The sequence below is a fragment of the Gymnodraco acuticeps genome, unplaced genomic scaffold (genome assembly GCF_902827175.1).
Source record: "Gymnodraco acuticeps unplaced genomic scaffold, fGymAcu1.1, whole genome shotgun sequence".
NCBI classification, from domain to species: Eukaryota; Metazoa; Chordata; class Actinopteri; order Perciformes; family Bathydraconidae; genus Gymnodraco; species Gymnodraco acuticeps.
This window is the reverse complement of record NW_022990368.1, coordinates 105,283-123,185: the sequence shown is the minus strand read 5'-3', so window position 1 is coordinate 123,185 and position 17,903 is coordinate 105,283. Positions and strand designations below refer to the sequence as shown.

General features: G+C 42.8%; 1 protein-coding gene across 1 annotated transcript in view; it reads right to left on the bottom strand.

Annotated features, from left to right (window-relative positions):
- ush2a (Usher syndrome 2A (autosomal recessive, mild)) overlaps positions 1–17,903 on the bottom strand; it is a gene marked incomplete in the record, with an annotated part of 193,514 nt that overhangs the window by 126,378 nt on the left and 49,233 nt on the right. The window contains 11 exon segments of the mRNA XM_034224262.1: positions 681–828; positions 1,042–1,162; positions 1,681–1,909; positions 2,110–2,268; positions 2,546–2,709; positions 5,530–5,710; positions 6,629–6,766; positions 12,618–12,843; positions 13,491–13,774; positions 17,075–17,282; positions 17,422–17,552. Of these exon segments, the coding sequence (XP_034080153.1) occupies positions 681–828; positions 1,042–1,162; positions 1,681–1,909; positions 2,110–2,268; positions 2,546–2,709; positions 5,530–5,710; positions 6,629–6,766; positions 12,618–12,843; positions 13,491–13,774; positions 17,075–17,282; positions 17,422–17,552 (1,989 nt within the window).

Below are 17,903 nucleotides of genomic sequence, written 5' to 3'. Positions count from 1 at the left end.
TAAGAAATGATCATGTGCATTTAAAGCATAATTCGAAACCATATTTTCAGCCCTAAGATCTCTAGAATGCTATGATAAACCATGTTTTCGTTAATACAATAAACAGGGCCAAGTCAGGGAACAAACCCACTCAGATTTCAGTTCAATCAAGTTGAACATTGAACTAATGACAGGGGAAATTAAGAAAGTAAACACACAGAAACCCATGTAACGAGGCTTTTTGTGGCACTTTGAGGGAAAAAGATTAACAAAGACAGAAGAAAAAGAGACAAACAGAGAGCGAAACCTCCGGGTTGCAGGGCTTTGTATGACACTGAGCCTTAGAGCCATTACAAAGCTCTCTGGATTTACTAAAGGCAGTCCCGGTTCAGTGCGTATTGCCGTATGTGTGTGTGTGTGTGAGTTGATTCCCTTGCTGTCTCATGTCATTGACACAGGCCTAAAAGCCATCCTGCAAGGCAAGTGTTTTATGTTAGTTAAAAATGTGTGTTGTGTTTGTGATTACCCTACTTGTATTATACATTTATACATTGACATTAATGAGTATATATGTATACTGTATTTGTTAAGCCATGTCATTCTAACATATTTCTGATGAATATGTATCCATGTGTGTATTTTTACAGTTTCTGTGCATGTTTTCTGTAGTTCTACATCTTTAGAAAATGTAGGGGTCCTACCATTTGGCTGACTGGGGGGGTCCCAGGAAGCATTCAGAGTATGAGGTCCTGTAGCAGTGACTCTGGGTGGTGGTTGGTTTCTTGGGGGGGCAGAGGCTGTCAGAAGAGACAGTGGTTGGGTAGATGTGCACCCCCCAGAAGAGCAAGCCTGCAGACAAGGTTAGCTTTTGATCATTTTCATTTTGTAGGCTGTAACTTCCTGAACATTTTCATCGGTTGCGGCCCAGGCATACTTGATATATACTGTTAAAGATACATGAGCTTTACACTATGTTTATTTTGGGGAATTTGGTACAAATAGGCTACATTTTGCAAAGAGACACAAAGACTTTTAACAGTAGCAGATGTTCGCCCTACGTACCTCCAGCGTGACAGTGTACTGGGTGAAGGGCTTCAGACCGCTCACCACAGCCTCTGTTGATAAGCCTGTGTAGTGAACGACAGGCTCGGCTCCTCCAAACTCCTGTGAGGATAACACAAACCTGTGGGAGACAAAAACTGTGATTCACAATACACCAGTTCACATGGTACTGTAATGTGTTTCAGTTAGAATATAGTGCTGGGATGTTAAAGTGGCCTAGGGGCTAAAAATGTATAGAACAGTGTAAACAGTAATATCTTTGATTTAAATAGTAGGCAGCTTCTGCTCCTCTGCCCACATTCCTGTCTGGCTATTAACAATACATTATATGTTAAAATGCCCCAAAATTAAATCAAACTGAAGGTTCCTCATCAATTTCAGTAATGTAACCATCATGCTTTAAAGGATTATCCAGACTTATTATTTTTTAACACAAAGTGTATATCCAAAAGGGACTTCAATATGTCACTTATAAAAGTTTTCTCCAAGTCCAGTCATAATTTAGTTCATGTACACTCAGGCTGTAATAGTATGTTACAATATTTTCAGCAGTCAGTTTCAGTCAGAAGCTAAACATAGAATAGAGTGAGAATCTAAATTCTGAATTCTGACTAAACATCCCCTCCAGCCTTTCCTCACCTCTTCACTGGGCCTGTATCATTCCTGGGTGTGCTCCAGTTAAAGCTAGCGGCGGTTGGACCGGCGCGTCCCACAAGGTTTAAATGGAGGTGTTCTGCTTCAGGGGGTGCACCTAAAGTTTGGTATGATGCTGCTGCACTTATGGCGGCACCCACCACATTAGCTGTTATTACCCAGTAAGAGTAGTTGTTATAAGGAAACAAACCGGTGTCTTCAAATGATTCAGGGCCTAAAATAAAAGAGGGCAGAAAAAAGTATGTAGGGAAATGAATTTGGAAAACAATGATTGCTTCATGTGCATTTGAAATTGTAAAAGGATTAAATGTGTTTTAAAATGCAGGTACTGTACATGAAGCAAAAGAAAACAAATATATACAAAGGTACAAGGATAAGGTAACCGTTAAATAGGACATCAGAAAACACACTTACTGAAAGGATAGTGACTCTGGATGGTATGCACTGACTGTCCATCTCTGATGAGTGTGTAGTTCAGTCTGTTGGAGTTTGGGGAGTCAGGTGGGTGCCAAGAGAGACGAATGGAAGAATAACTGAGAGCAACACCCACTGGTGCCGGCTGCTGGAAGGGTTCTGCAGACAGCAAAAAGAGTGAAATAAATAAACAGTGAGATATAGACACACACAACCTAAGTAAGTAAATGTAGCAAGACAATTGTTTATACTTAGAGTATCTTTATATTTTGTAAATGTGTTTCTAGTGTAAGCAATATGTTCCCCCAAATCAGATTACATTACAACAGTACAAGTAAAAGTCAGTTAGCTTAGCGCTGGAAACAGCTAGCCTTCAAGTCAGTTTGCGTGGATTTGTGCTTTTGTGTGTATGTGTGTGTTAGCGTTTAAAACAGACCTTTACTGCAGCCGAAGTGATTCTCACGGTCGAAATGACTCGCTCCAGGTTGACATTTATTACACTTGTCTCCAGTTACCAGCAGCTTACACACACACATCCCAGAGTCTGGATGACATGAACCATTGGCACTGCCCAGCGGGTCACATGCACAAGGCTCACATCTGGTCAAGCAGAGGAAAGAAAGTAAACTTTTTCAGGAGATATTTCAGGATATTTTTCTAACTAGAAAAAAAACAACATCAACACACCCATCAAAAATTACCAGAGCTATGTTGGACAGTTTCAATAATAACTTTTACATTTTGAAAAGCTTATGATTAAAAACAAACAACTACAAGTTCATGTATTTATACATATATGTATTTGAACTTAGTATTGTAGATGGCAGGCCAAATAAAAAGAGAAAGAAAGTGCACTTTTGAAATGTATCTGCATTAATGTGCAAATGTTCAAAGCTAACTGGTGACTGGGTATGTGTGTCTGAAAGGTGTTGGGTCTTCACCTTAGCACTATGAGGAAGACCCCTCACTACCGCCCATCCCACCCATAATCATCCCATAGCTGTGAAACTAACTTCACAGAAAATGCGAATTTCCCCTCAGATGACAAAATGTGTGTGTGTGTGGTGTGTGTGTGTGTGTGGTGTGTGTGTGTGTGTGTGTGTGTGTGTGTGGTGTGGTGTGCTGTGTGTGTGTGTTGTGTGTGTGGTTGTGTGTGTGTTGTGTGTCTGTGTGTGTGTGTGTGTGTGTGTGTGTGTGTGTCTGGGTCACCAGTGTGGTGTTACCCTCACTGGGGCAGGACAGCGGGTGATTATCCGGCCAGCCACCTCACACCTTTACACACAGTCATGCATGCACATGCAAACACATGCACGCACACACACACACACTATCATATGTACTTGTTGGAAGATGTTTGGCTCCCACTCACATCCAGAGTAGCTCTGTACAGTATAAAGTAAACCCTGTTACTGACACACTCTCACAGAGCATTTTTCTTTCACACACACACACACACACACGCACACACACACACACACACACCTTTTTTATTGCTGTGTGAAAAGCCACAGCCTCTTAACGAGCCACAAATGTGTCCTGTCAACTAGTGCTCAAATGCACACACAGACACATGCTCAAAAACACACAATTACAAATACACACATATGCCATATTGACTCGACCTTCACTCCATTCCCAAGGAGAAAGAAAACACCAACATCACACCCATTCTCTCCTTTTTCATCAGCCTCAAAGTACTCTATGTGTATGAACGAGAGAGAAGGTAATGTGTGTGTATTTAGTGAGATATAGCATCTGAATAGAAACAAGCATTTAACAGTGACATAACATTAAATTGCCACAATGATATTTTGTTATGTAATACTTATTTAATTAATACTATATTTATTAAGTTACTTCAAATACAGTTAGGTTACAATAACATACAATGTATGTAAATGTAGAAGTATTGGATTATTACATGTGTAATCCCTTGTAATAAAATTACAAGTGAATGTGTGTATGTGCCAAAATCTAATCCCTGCAGACAGAATTACCATCATATTTCCCCGTGATGAAGTTAACACCGGTCAGCATTTTCTGACCCGGTTCTCCATGGAGACACATAGGGACACAGTACCACAACCAGCCAACTGCTCACACATCAATGTGTGTGTGTGTGTGTGTGTGTGTGTGTGTGTGTGTGTGTGTGTGTGTGTGTGTGTGTGTGTGTGTGTGTGTGTGTGTGTGTGTGTGTGTGTGTGTGTGTGTGTGTGTGTGTGTGTGTGTGTGTGTGTGTGTGTGTGTGTAAATTAATTTGAGCAAAGCCTATTGATTGAAGAGGAAGGATAAATTACTTGATGATATTTAGATGAAGAAATCCTTATTATGGAGCGACTATGGGCACAAGTAAAGCATTCAGCACTAATAACCTCCCACTTTATTCATCATTTTTCCAGCACAATAAAAGAATACAAGACAGTAAGGCTTTGATTACACCAAAACGGCTGCTTAAAAATGGCAAAACACGTGGAGTATGGGCTGTGATGCTCAGGGGTAGGGTTGGGGGGTGGTTCAGTTTGCTAATTAATATAAATAATGGGGTGCCCTTGAATTATATAGTTCACTGTAATTAAATACAGCTCATTTCAACCTCTCGTCTGCATTTGCCATTGCAACTATCCTACCATATCTTAAGGCATCAAATCAAGAAAGAAGTGGTGGAGCAGTAAAGCCTTGCTCTTGCTAAGTGTGATGTTGATAAAAGTGTCAGGCTCTATATTTAGAATATTTTAACTTTAATTCATGTGTAAAACCAGGAGAAAAACACACTCAAGAAATGCACTTTGTAGCATGGCATTTTTTTGCCAGTTACCATGTGGGCCTTAGAACATCCCCATCCATTTTTTATTTATTCCACTCTTTCCTTCCCCTATCTCTTTGTTAAAAGTAAACTCTTTATCAAAGTTGTTTTTTCTCCCTCCTTCCATCAATCCACCCCTCTCAGCTGTGAGGAGATCTCAGCCACAGCCTGAACACAGGGGAATACAGCTATCAGGCAAGGTCAGCTCACATACACACGGAAAAAAAACACACACTTACTCAGTGGACCACTAGTCAAACAGTTTGTGGATTATCTGTCTTTGCCAGCCTGTTGAGAGGAATGTATGTCTGTGTGCGCACCAGTACTGCACACGGTGTAACAGTTACATTTGTGTATGTGTGTTTTAAGTTGTGTGTGTGGCGCTGTGTGTGAGATAGCCTGCAGGTAGAGACATGAGCGGTAAAGGTCAAAGCAGCTCTTAACTCATGTAAGTCATATGTCTGCCAGCTAATCTGTAAACTGTCCTTACAGAGTGTGTGCTCGAAGGTGGAGCTGCGTGTGTGTTCGTGTATGCGCATGTGGTGCAAGTGATTTACAGTTTGTACAACCTGCATATATGGTATTCATCTGTGTGTGATTGCCTTTGTGCGAGTTACCTTCCCAGGCCGGGGTTGAATCCAAAGAACATCTCATGACACTGGTCACAGCGCCGCCCTCCCACTGAAGGATGGACACACACACACTGTCCTGTCTGCCTCTCACAACCCCGCTGCGCTGCTCCCATAGGATGGCAGTCACACTCCGCACACACACTCTGATCTGGAGAGAGGTAAAAGCCTAGACCAAAAAAAGAGACGAAGATAAAATGGAAAAAACATTTTTGAATTTGGTTAGTAGTCTGCCATTTCCTTATTCTGCCAACAATCATGTGCATTGGGGGTTTCATTACCCATTTATTTGTAATAAAATGTAACACAAAGCCAATAGGTGTGTGTGAGGTTACATTAAGCAATCCAGGTTCTAAAGTTAGCTGTAAATCAATTCAGTTTATGTTTCTCAACGCTAATATCGTCCAACAAACAAATTCGATAAATTCTATTAAACCATCCTAAACTGACAGTTTAGGTAATCAGGGGGGAGCTGTAGGAGGTTTAAGTATATAACGGGATAAATGATCTTGGCAAAGTTGTTCATCTATGTTACCTTACGACAGTAATTAATATTGCCTTAGTTTTTATTTTCGGGCTATTTCAGATAAAATTAAGATTATTTTGTGTCCTCTGATGCTCTTTTTAACATCTGTCCATCAATACATCCATCACAACACGTGTTACAGTAAACCTGACTATGCTGGTGGTCTTACTCCATTACAGACACAATACAACATCTGTTACCGCTTGTCCCATATGACTGACACACACACACATACACACACACACACACACTTATGAGGTAATGCACACACAAAAACCAAAGTGAGATGAGTGAGAAGAAGCAATTTCCCCCCTCTATGGTGCTGTTGTTAAGACCTGGCACAAACAGGACAATCACAGAGTGGAGATCTGGCAGAGGGCATATGCCAACACATACACAAACCCACACCAGCACACAAGGAAACACACACTTAAAGTAGCAACCATTGTTCTTCACCTTTTTCAAATTTTGTTGGGGTAGTCTGAATTTTGGTCAGAAATGTATCCACTTTATTCAATCATTCCTTGTACTGTCAACCTATGTTACCGTAGAAACACTCACCAGGTCGGCAGCTACTGCAGTCCTTTCCATAACGTGTAGGGACACAAACACACTGCCCTGTGGTGCTGTCACATACTGACCCCGCCACTATCCCTCTGAGGTCACAGACACATGGCACACAGCCTTGGGACAACCTATCTGTTCGACACAAAAAAGAAAATTGAACGCAGAATGGATCAGTTTTCCCACAAAGTTTCATTACTTACACAACAAAACAAATGATTAACAACACACAAATTATATTTCTACAGACAAAAGTCCTTATACTGTATGAGAAAACATAACATGCATTTTGATTTCAAATACAGTAGCTCTGATGCAGGGACGTGCACAGACATTTGGAGGGGCTATTGCTCTAAACTGGAAAAAGGGCCTCCCCCCCGAAAAAAAACATACTGTAAGACCTTTTGAAAATTCTAACTTGTTTTTAATGTAAAAGGTTCATAAAATAAAAACACAACACTGTGACATTCAGTTGACTTTTATATCCAACTGCTAAATTCGTTATTCAGGCATATTTTTTGTTTTGCGGTCCATATCATTAAAATATCTAATGTTAGTAACTATTAAAGAAAAAATTGGGACGATCCTGTTTTAATGTAGTTTTACCATTGTAACTGCTGGACATATTAGGCTACCTTAAATAAACTCACTAATTAATTAAATCAGTTCAATACGCATTATACTTATTCTTATCATTATTTATGAGCATAGTAACGGTAAGGTATCTAATTACTTATTTATTTAGAATCCCATAATTTAATAACAGAGATGGTCAAACTAAAGTAGAGACATGCCAGAAATCCTACAATGAAGCGGGACAGTGAAGTGTTCTCCGTGAGAGGGCGATCAAGAGAAGAGAGCGAGCGGCCCCGTTGAGGGAGTTTAATAATAATAATAGCTTGGATTTATATAGCGCCTTTAATGAGACCCAAGGTCGCTTTACAAGGAAGAACAGGGCAAAACAAACATAACAAAACAAAAGGCAGTCAGACAACCAGTCAGACAGACAAAACAACAAATAGATTAGGGGCCAAAGGCCTTAGTGAACAGATGGGTCTTGAGGGCCCTTTTGAAGGCGTCAAGCGTGGGGATGTTGCGGATCTCCGCAGGGAGAGCGTTCCAGAGGGTGGGGGCTGCCACACTGAAGGCTCTGTCCCCGAAGGTTCGCAGTTTGGTGCCGGGGGTGGTAAGAAAGCCAGAGTCTGAAGACCGCAGGTTCCGGGAAGGGGCATGTGGGTGAAGGATGTCCGATAGGTACTGGGGAGCATGGGCATGGAGGGACTTGTAGGTAAGGAGGAGGATTTTGAATGATATGCGGGACTTGACCGGCAACCAGTGTATTTGTGAGTACCCTAGCAGCACAGTTTTGGACATACTGGAGCCTGTCCAGGGTTTTGTTGGGAACCCCCAAACAGGAGCCCATTGCAGTAGTCCAAGCGGGAGGTGACAAACGCATGGGACGGGTGGCGCAGTGGTCTGTGCATCCGATCATCAGATCAAGGGGGAGTGCTGGGGAACTCCAGTTCGAAACCCGCTCCTGCCGCCACTGCGTCAGGCCGTTGTGTCCTTGGGCAAGACACTTCACCCGGATTTGCTCCTGTGGGTATTGTCCACAGTACATGTATAATACCAATGTGTACCTGTAAAAGCGCCTCGATGTCTTCGAGGCGTGAAGATGGACGGTGTGGCGCAGTGCGCTGTGCAATGATCATCAGATCAAGGGGTGAAACCCGCCGCTGCTGCGTCTGTAAAGCCGGTGTGTCCTTGGGCAAGACACTTCACCTGAACTTGCTCCTGTGGGTATTGTCCACAGTATCTGACCATTGCATGTATCATATATGTGTAATGTGTGTATATGTAAAGCGCTTTGAGTCATTGATAAAGCGCTATAATAAATGTAAGGAATTATTATTATTATTATGGACTAGGCTTTCGGCAACCGACTCCAAGAGTGACGGTCGGAGTCTTGCAATGTTCCGGGGACTACGCGGATAGCAGAGCACAACGGTGAGCTCGTTATGCTAATAGCAGGACGGCAGAGGCTAGGAGCTAAACAGCACTCGAACATAATCGGCTGAGCAACGGAGATGGCAGAAACACAAAACCAGGGCAGAACAATCTGTCTTTTTACAGATGAAAAGACACAGAAAGACAGAAGCACAATAACAAGTAGGCCTATATTTAGGTGTTTTTTTTGTAAATAACCGACGGTGTCAAGAGGAAGTAAAGTCCCCTGGTTTGTCCCCTATACTCTAAAGGCCCTGGCCATAGGCGGATTTTGCAGGGGGGGGGGGGGGGCAGGGGGGGCAATATATCAATATTTTAATATATGTAATAAAATGATTGTTAAAAAAAATAAAAGTTTTGTTTGAAATAATTTCATTTTTCAGCAGTCGCATGTTGTGACGTGTGTATGTGACGTCACTGACGTGTGAGGTTAAGGACACAAGTTCCCTCATCTTATTTGTGCAAAATTGTTGATATTGTGAGGCTGTCCAAACTCGGATTGCCTTTTCGTGGGCATCGGGAGGGAAGCGAGTCAGAGTCGCGTGGGAATTTTCTTGAGGTTTGCTTCTTCTCCAAGTATGATTCTGCTTTTAAAAACATGCAGTCCAACTATTCCAATGCGACTAGCCCAGATTTCCAGAACAAAGTCATTGACATATGCGCTAACTTAGTTCGTGCAGAAATTGTAGAGAAAGTGCAGGATACTGGATTTTTTTCTATAATTGCAGATGAGGCCAGGTCTTGCAAAACGGAACAATTATCAGTGTGTTTAAGATATGCAGAGCAGCTTGAAATCAAGGAGCGTTTTTTGTGTTTGATTGATTGCTCAGCATCTCGCAATGCGGCTGGGATTGTGGAAGCAATAAACAAAGGACTTGAGATGTGTGGACTGAAACATATCCCAATTGTTGCCCAGAGTTACGATGGTGCCTCCGTCATGTCTGGTCACGTTTCTGGTGTGCAGCAGCGCATTAAAGGAGACCCACCCATACGCAGTGTACGTGCACTGCTTGGCGCACAAACTAAATCTCGTGCTTGTGAAGTGTTGTGCTGTCAACCGCAGCGTGAAAACATTCCTGAACGTCAGACAGACTGTACTCTGTATTTGCAGAGCCGTCAAACCATCATTGATTCATTGAAATGCAGAAATCACTGAATCTGAAACTGAAATAATACAGCCAAGTGAGACAAGATGGGCGTACAAGTGGCGATCTGTGAATTCCGTTAAAACTCACTACTCTGCAATTACAGGGTGCCTGAGAGAAATGAGTGACGAGGGAGACAAGTTGTCTGTGGAGGCCAGTGGCCTTTATGCCCACATGACCAGAATCTCTTTCATTACATGTGTTATTGTATTTGAAGACATACTGCGTGTGATTCATGTTACGCACAAGGCCCTGCAGTCCTCCAGCTGCACACTCTCCGAAGCTGCGGCGCTTACCGACAACCTGAAGGCGCACTTCAAATCTCAGAGACAAGCAGATACGTGGAGCAATATGTGGGGATCAGTGAAACAGTTCTGCCGGGACAACAACGTGGCAGTACCTGTGGATGCAGATGTTGAGTGTCAGACTCCGGGTCCCCTTGCACCCAAAATAAAACGGGCTACAAAACCCCCGACCTCCCTCGACAGTTTCCTGGTTACAACTATTTTGGGCCAAAGAGAAACTGATGAAAGTGGCGCACAAAGGTCACAGAGTGATACAGCTGGATTTCAGCAGCACCTATATCTCCCTGTGCTGGACACCCTCATCAACGAACTAAACAGACGATTCACGGGAGAGTCCATAGACCTGGCACGAGCATGTGCAGCACTGTTTAAATGTGACAAAAATGGAATTGAACCTCTCGTACAAATATACGCACAGCCGCTCAAAATTCACTCTCTCCTTCTTGGAGCAGAAATGGACCTTGTTAAAGCCTTGAGCATCTTCGAAAGACTGTTAAAAAGGAGAGCTATCCAAATGTATACAAGATGCTCCAGTTGGCACTGACTCTGCCTATCGGATCTGCCACCTCAGAGAGAAGTTTTTCTGCAATGAGGAGAATTCGGAACTGGCTGCGGTCAACGATGGGAGGAATAAGATTTTCCTCACTTGCTGTTCTTCACATTGAGGACGACATAACTGCACAGCTGTCACCTGAGGGGATAGTGGACATATATGCGGAACGTAAAAAAAGGCGTCTACTTCTGCACTAAGGTAGGACACTGGTTAAAAATATTGTAGAGTGTTCAAGTAACCAAGGGATATAGTAGTTATCAAATAAGTATAATATGTGCACAGTTATGATACGTTTTACAGTTATGTAATGCACTGTTGTTGGGGGGAGAGACCGCCCCTTCCATATGTCCCCCTTCCTGACTCAGAAAGCGACTCAGGTTCTGGTCCAGGCTCTCGTCATCTCACGCCTAGACTACTGCAACTCCCTCCTGGCTGGTCTACCTGCATGTGCCATCCGACCTCTGCAGCTCATCCAGAATGCAGCGGCTCGTCTGGTCTTCAACCTTCCTAAATTCTCCCACACCACTCCGCTCCTCCGCTCCCTTCACTGGCTTCCGGTAACTGCTAGAATCCACTTCAAGACACTGGTACTTGCTTACCATGCTGCGAATGGATCTGGCCCTTCCTACATCCAGGACATGGTTAAACCGTACACCCCAGCGCGTGCACTACGCTCTGCATCAGCCAAACGACTCGTTGCGCCCCTCGCTGCGAGGGGGACCCAAGTTCCCATCGGCTAAAACACGTGGGTTTGCTGTCCTGGCTCCAAGATGGTGGAATGAGCTCCCCATTGACATCAGGACGGCAGATAGCTTGCACATCTTCCGGCGCAAACTGAAAACTCATCTCTTTCGACTCCACTTCGAGCGTTAGAACTATTAACGAAGCACTTTTATACTAATAAAGGACTGGCTTACCTAAAGCCAGTTGAGTAGCACTTGAAATGTTTGGCTCTATGAAACCTGATGTACTTATATGATTCTGTTTTCTTCAAGGTTGTGTCTTCCTGGTCGAATGTACTTATTGTAAGTCGCTTTGGATAAAAGCGTCAGCCAAATGCAATGTAATAATAATAATGTAATAATATGTGTGTGTGTGTACGGCGGGCATTAGGCGTGCATGACGGGACGAGTTGTGTTCGTATGTGGAAAAGTCATACTCAGTGCGGTGAACACTGGCTTTATTGCTACTGTATCCGTAGCACCCCACGCAATAGTTGGGACTGTGTACTGACGTCAGTAAAAAAGGTGTGCCCCCCCAAGCGCAAATGTCAAACTCCGCCTATGGCCCTGACACACCTACCCGATTTTGGGAGTCAGAGGCAGTCGGGCATTCGCGGCGCCCTACTCAGGTTGGTGTGTCCCGTCGTTGCTTTACGGCATATTTTCACACCTTCCGCGGCCGATTCAACATGTTGAATCGGCCAAAGAAAGTCGGCGAAAGAAATCACTCTGATTGGCTGTTGCCTCTTTTGAATGACGAATACACACTACCGCTGCCTGCTGGTAAGGACAGTTATTGCCACTCGTCGACTGAAGTCTTTGCGTGTGTTCGTAGGCGGGCGGCGTAGCCGACTCAGGCGACGTAGCGGACGTAAAAGTCGGGACGCCTTCGGTTCCAGGCAGGCATTTGGTGTGATCACCATAGGCCATAGCCATATGAGGCCGGACTCGGAGGGCTTTCCTTTGCTTCCAGCTGTCAGATTGTAAACCAAGTCACGTGACTAGGGGCAGATGACAGCACTGACAAGTTGTGTTTTATCGCAGTGAGATGCTACAATACTAATTGTGGGCTTATCATGTTGATTCGGCCACAATAGAAAGCAACAAATGGCAAACGGGCTGTTGCCCGGGCAACATTAGCCCCTACCTGTGCACGTCCCTGCTCTGATGTATCTTATTTGATTATACTTGTCAAACTATACAGAGTCTGACATTTGTTATAGTTTTTTAACAACTTTTCCAGCCCTCTCTTACTTTGGAGTTGTAAACTTCTGTTGTAGTAGTTGTGGGCACAATTGGTACACCTTGCTCCCTCCACCCCTTCTCTGCACGGGCATTGTCCGGTCCACATATCACATACACTCTCGGGCACAGTGCCATGGGTGTCACACACACACGGCAGACAGCCCAGGGAGTTTCGCTGCTCCAATGTATGGTAACCATGAAGGCAAACTTCACAGAGCCGGCCTTCCACATGTTCCTAAAAAAGAAAGGAGAAGTCGAGAAGGAGGGATGTTAAGTGTTAAGTAGTTGTATACACTATAAGTGAACACAAAAGCTGTCTGGATAAGAATTGCCAATAACGTATTGAACAGGTTAGTTACTAAATAAATCACAACTTGTCTTAAACCGATGGCATTGGCATTGTCTATTTGTCATTTGTTTTCTGATCAGATGCCACATTGTAAATAGAAAACATGAGAAGAGAAATGGTCCAGAAGGGTCACTTGCTGCCTGATGATAAGCGAACATTTCATCATTTGACATGGATATATCAGAGTAAGTGTCTCTACTCTTCATCTGCACAGTTAAAGAAGGCTTCCAACAAAATAATACTGTACAAAATAGAAACCCTTTATCTGACACTTTGTCCTTATCCCTGTAGTGTATGTAGCCCATGATTTCTGTTGCCTTCTTCAGTTAAAAAACTAGACAGCTTTTTATTTTTATATTATTATTATACTACTCCAGTTGCTTGATATCTTACAGTAAATGTATGTATTCGGTTTCCTTTGTCAGAATGTAACTGTTATTCGTTGACCACCAGAGCCATTGCAAGCTGGAAACCCCAATGGTTGACTTTACATTTAGTAATAATAATAAAGTTATAAATACTTGTTAACTTGCCTTACACACACACTGTCCTGTGTGAGGATCACAGTCTGTCCCAGGTGCGGTCCCTTCTTGTGAGCAGTTGCAGGAGGCACAGGATCCCTCCAGTCGTAAACCATATGACCCCCTGCCACAAGAATCACAGCGCTGCCCCCCCACCCCGGGCTTACACTCACACTGCCCCCCCTCAGGCTCACAGTACGGGCTGAAGGAGCCCAGGGGGTCACAGTCGCATGGGACACAGCCGTCTGGGTGGGACAGGTTCCAATAACCAAACTCACAGCGGTCACAGGAAAGACCTGCCAAAGAAAAAGAGAAAAAAGAAAGGGGTGGGGGGGCATTTATAGAAATGTTGCGGAGAGTACAGAGTGATATTTTGAGAAAACCAGAAAGGAAATAGAAATAAAGTGAATTAATGTTTATTTGTGTGTGTGTGTGTGTGTGTGTGTGTGTGTGTGTGTGTGTGTGTGTGTGTGTGTGTGTGTGTGTGTGTGTGTGTGTGTGTGTGTGTGTGTGTGTGTGTGTGTGTGTGTGTGTGTGTGTGTGTGTGTGTGTGTGTGTGTGCGTGTGTGTGTGTGTGTGTATGAGAGAAATGGTGTGTGAGTGTATAAAACTGCCATCATTAGGGCCAGGCCCTCTAGATATGATGGATCACTCACCTAAGGCCAAACACTTAATTTCACTGAGCGGGAAAATAAATAAATTAAACAACTACAAGAATAGGATGGAGGGAGAGAAAAAGACGAGATCGGGAGACGAAAAGATGGATAGAGGAACATAAAACTAAAAACAAATTGGTGTAGAAATATTTTTTTTTTACTCTGTTCGATAGTATAGTACTTAAAGAATAACAATCTAATTATACTTGTGGCTAAATTATATTTTCAAAATGACTAATTATTAACAGTTTTCACAATATTTTTGTTTTGTAAAACATAAAATCCAAGAATGCAAAAATGCAGCTTATATTAAGGAGTTAAATATGAAACTTTAAGAATTGTTTACTTTAAATATTAACATCTATAAAGATTTGTAATGCCAGAAACTAGCCTAGCAGTAAAGAATGTGAAATGAACCGATAACAGTATCACTTCAGTTGCTGCTCTTTTTATTTTATTTTTTATAATTATTGAATAATTACAAAGACCAAAACTGTGGGAAGTTTTATGGCTCCAGCAGCAGTGCCCGGCTATAAGGCCAGTTAAACTATGATATGCAGTGTGAGCGAGCAGGGCTTATTTGAATATGCCATACGTATTCCATGACAGGCAATCTGTCCCTAAATGGATGCCTGGGGGCAGCGCAGTCACCACAGCCGTTTATGAGGGAGCGTGTGTTCATGTGCGTGGGTGAAAATGTGTGTGTGCGCTCATACATTTATGACAGAATATCTGCACATCTGTGTTAGTGCACATGTGTGTGTGTCCTACTCAGTGTGCGGCAGACACTTGGCATTTCCCCTGGTCTGCCCACTTTAATGATTTTATAGATATGAATGTCTTCCTCTCCCTAGATCATATTTCATAATAGAGCAGTGTGTGTGTTGAGGTATGTGTACACGACTGAGTGTACTCAAATGCAGAAAGACAGAATGATTCTTACAACCTGAACAATCTCGTAATATATTGTTTTAGATTTGTTTTTTTGCCAATAAAACTACAGTTTATTAAAAACCACACACCCACTATAAGTAGTGATAATATGTTCCATTCATATTTTACACATTAAGCAGCACAAGTTGGCATTTGCGAATCCTATTTTTGCTGCTAATCTGTTGATAGTGAATTGCACAGTCCTACTAACACAATAGAAAAAAGTGAGAAGAGAGAAGAAGAGAAAGAAAAATCAGAAGACAATAAAAAGGAAGGAAAGGTGAGAACAGAATTTGTTAGAACAAATTAGATCAGGGCAGAAAGGAGGTAATTTTATGTTTAGGCGTGCGTGTTTGCCCGCGTGCATGTGAGTGTGTGTTTTCGGGACATGGCCCAGCCCTTTTATCAGTAGCCAGCTGGTTAACAGGCTCATGCATCACCATTTCAAACACTATTATGAACACACTGCACTCTGGCACCTTGTTATGAATGTGCATGTGTGTATCTGTGTGCACACATTTCAATTCCCTCCTTCTGAAGCGTGCCTGCCATTGCTCTACTCAAAGTATCAGCTTGGCGGTAATAAATTGCCATAATCAAATCTCATTTCTGGAAAAATACCTGTGGGAGCAACCAGACAAACAAGGATGGAAAAAACCGGAAAGTGGGTCTTGCAAGACGGAGTGTGAAAAATACAAGGGGCTGCAGCAGTTTGTTTTAATCAACTTGGCATTGAATTAGAGAATTAAATACCAGCTTAGTCCTTGATGGCATTCATGTGCACGCACACACACACACACACACACACACACACACACACACACACACACACACACACACACACACACACACACACACACACACACACACACACACCACACACACACACACACACACACACACACACACCCACACACACACACACACACACACACACACACACACACACACACACACACACACAAAAACTTACAATCTTACAATACAAACGTTAGTCTAAGACTAAAGTAGATGAACATACGGTCACATCCAGGCACTTTCTCTTTTACATACACATTAACATAAAAAAAGACACACATTAACAAGTTCAGATACACATTCCCGCACACACACGCACAACCGTGGGCCCTTGATAGCGAAGCTTAGCAATAACCATGATGCGTTGCGTTGAGGAGCGTTGACCGGTTTTGCATTTCATACGAGCCTGCTCTTCAAAGACACCCAGGGGAGAGAGTGAAACCATTTATCACAAAGAGAAGCACAACCACTGGAAGCACCCCCAGCAGAAAAGCCTGTTTATTTTGGCTGGCAAAATACTTTGGGATGTGTGTGTGTGTGTGTGTGTGTGTGTGTGTGTGTGTGTGTGTGTGTGTGTGTGTGTGTGTGTGTGTGTGTGTGTGTGTGTGTGTGTGTGTGTGTGTGTGTGTGTGTGTGTGTGTCTATGCATGTGATTTCGCCTGTGTGTATACAAGTGCCTGATTCGGTCTGTGCACCGAGTACTGTATATCTCCTTTTTTGTGCACCCAAATGAGCAGCTGTGCCTTTGTATTAATTAGGATGCAGTTACTGGACAATTTGAAAGAGTAACTGAATTAATGAAAAGTACAAGTTATCAACAAAGTACTTAGGTACATTTTGTGAAAGAAACAATTTACGAGAGCACATTTGGAGTGGACATGATTGCGGCTGTGGTAACATACTAGGGCCTGAAGATATTGTTGATATTGACCTTAAGAGTTTCATCTTAATTAATTAAACCCCTACTCAAAATGAGGATGCCATGCTTGTATAGGTGGAATTTAGGGAGATGGTATGAAATTCCATGCTTGTTACACTGCCTCAAAAAGTGTATTGACAGCAGGAGGACATACACAGCTCTGGCACACATGATTGTTGAGAAATACACCACAAAAGCAGTGGCAAACAAACATCAAATATGTTGTTTAGATACAATTCATTTCTCACAAGAATCTCAGAATTCATGTTTTATCTGAATTGTCTGTTTACCTGTGACATGGAGTTTACACTGGCAGAGTCCTGTGTACGGGTTGCAACTGTGATCTCCTTCTGTTGCGTTGTTGATGATGCCAAGGTCACTGCAGTTACAGCGGGTGCAGCCGTTTGGATTCGAAGCGGTAAGACCGTACCATCCAGATAAACAGTCTGTACACCGACGACCTGTTACTGCGACCTTACACTGACACTGACCTCCTGCCTGCACGCCAGAAATAAAGAAGAGAAGAGGGACAGGCAAAAACAAGAAGATTTTCAACCAGCCTGAAAACGTTGAAATCACATAATTGAAATGTAGGACCCACTCGTCACCACCAGTTTGCTGTTTGTGTTGGGTGTACCTCGGAGCACTCCTTGCTGCTGTTGACTGTTCCAGCAGTGTTACAGTTGCAAGGTTGACACAAATCCCCTGAAGTGGGATCAGATTCCTCCAGCCAGAAAAATCCACTTCTACACAGCTCACAGTTTTTACCTGAGAGACAGAAAGAGAGTAAGATATAGAGCAAGAAAGTCAAATGAACAGGTACAATTCCTAAAGGGATCCAGGGAGATATTCATGTCAAAGACCATCCTTTTTGGCTTCATTAGGAAAGTCATCATAAAAAGGTGAGTGACAAACACTTGAGCAAGGCACATAGGCTAATATGAAATACTTCATAACCATCTTCCAAATGACCACTGCCATCAATTCCAAATTAGTTTTATAATAGATAATACCCCATAACCTTCTAATTTCACCTATTACTGCAGAGAAGGCCTTAAACAGTAAGGATAAGGCATCCATTTACAGTATATGTATTTGTTAAAACTATCCAATACTAAG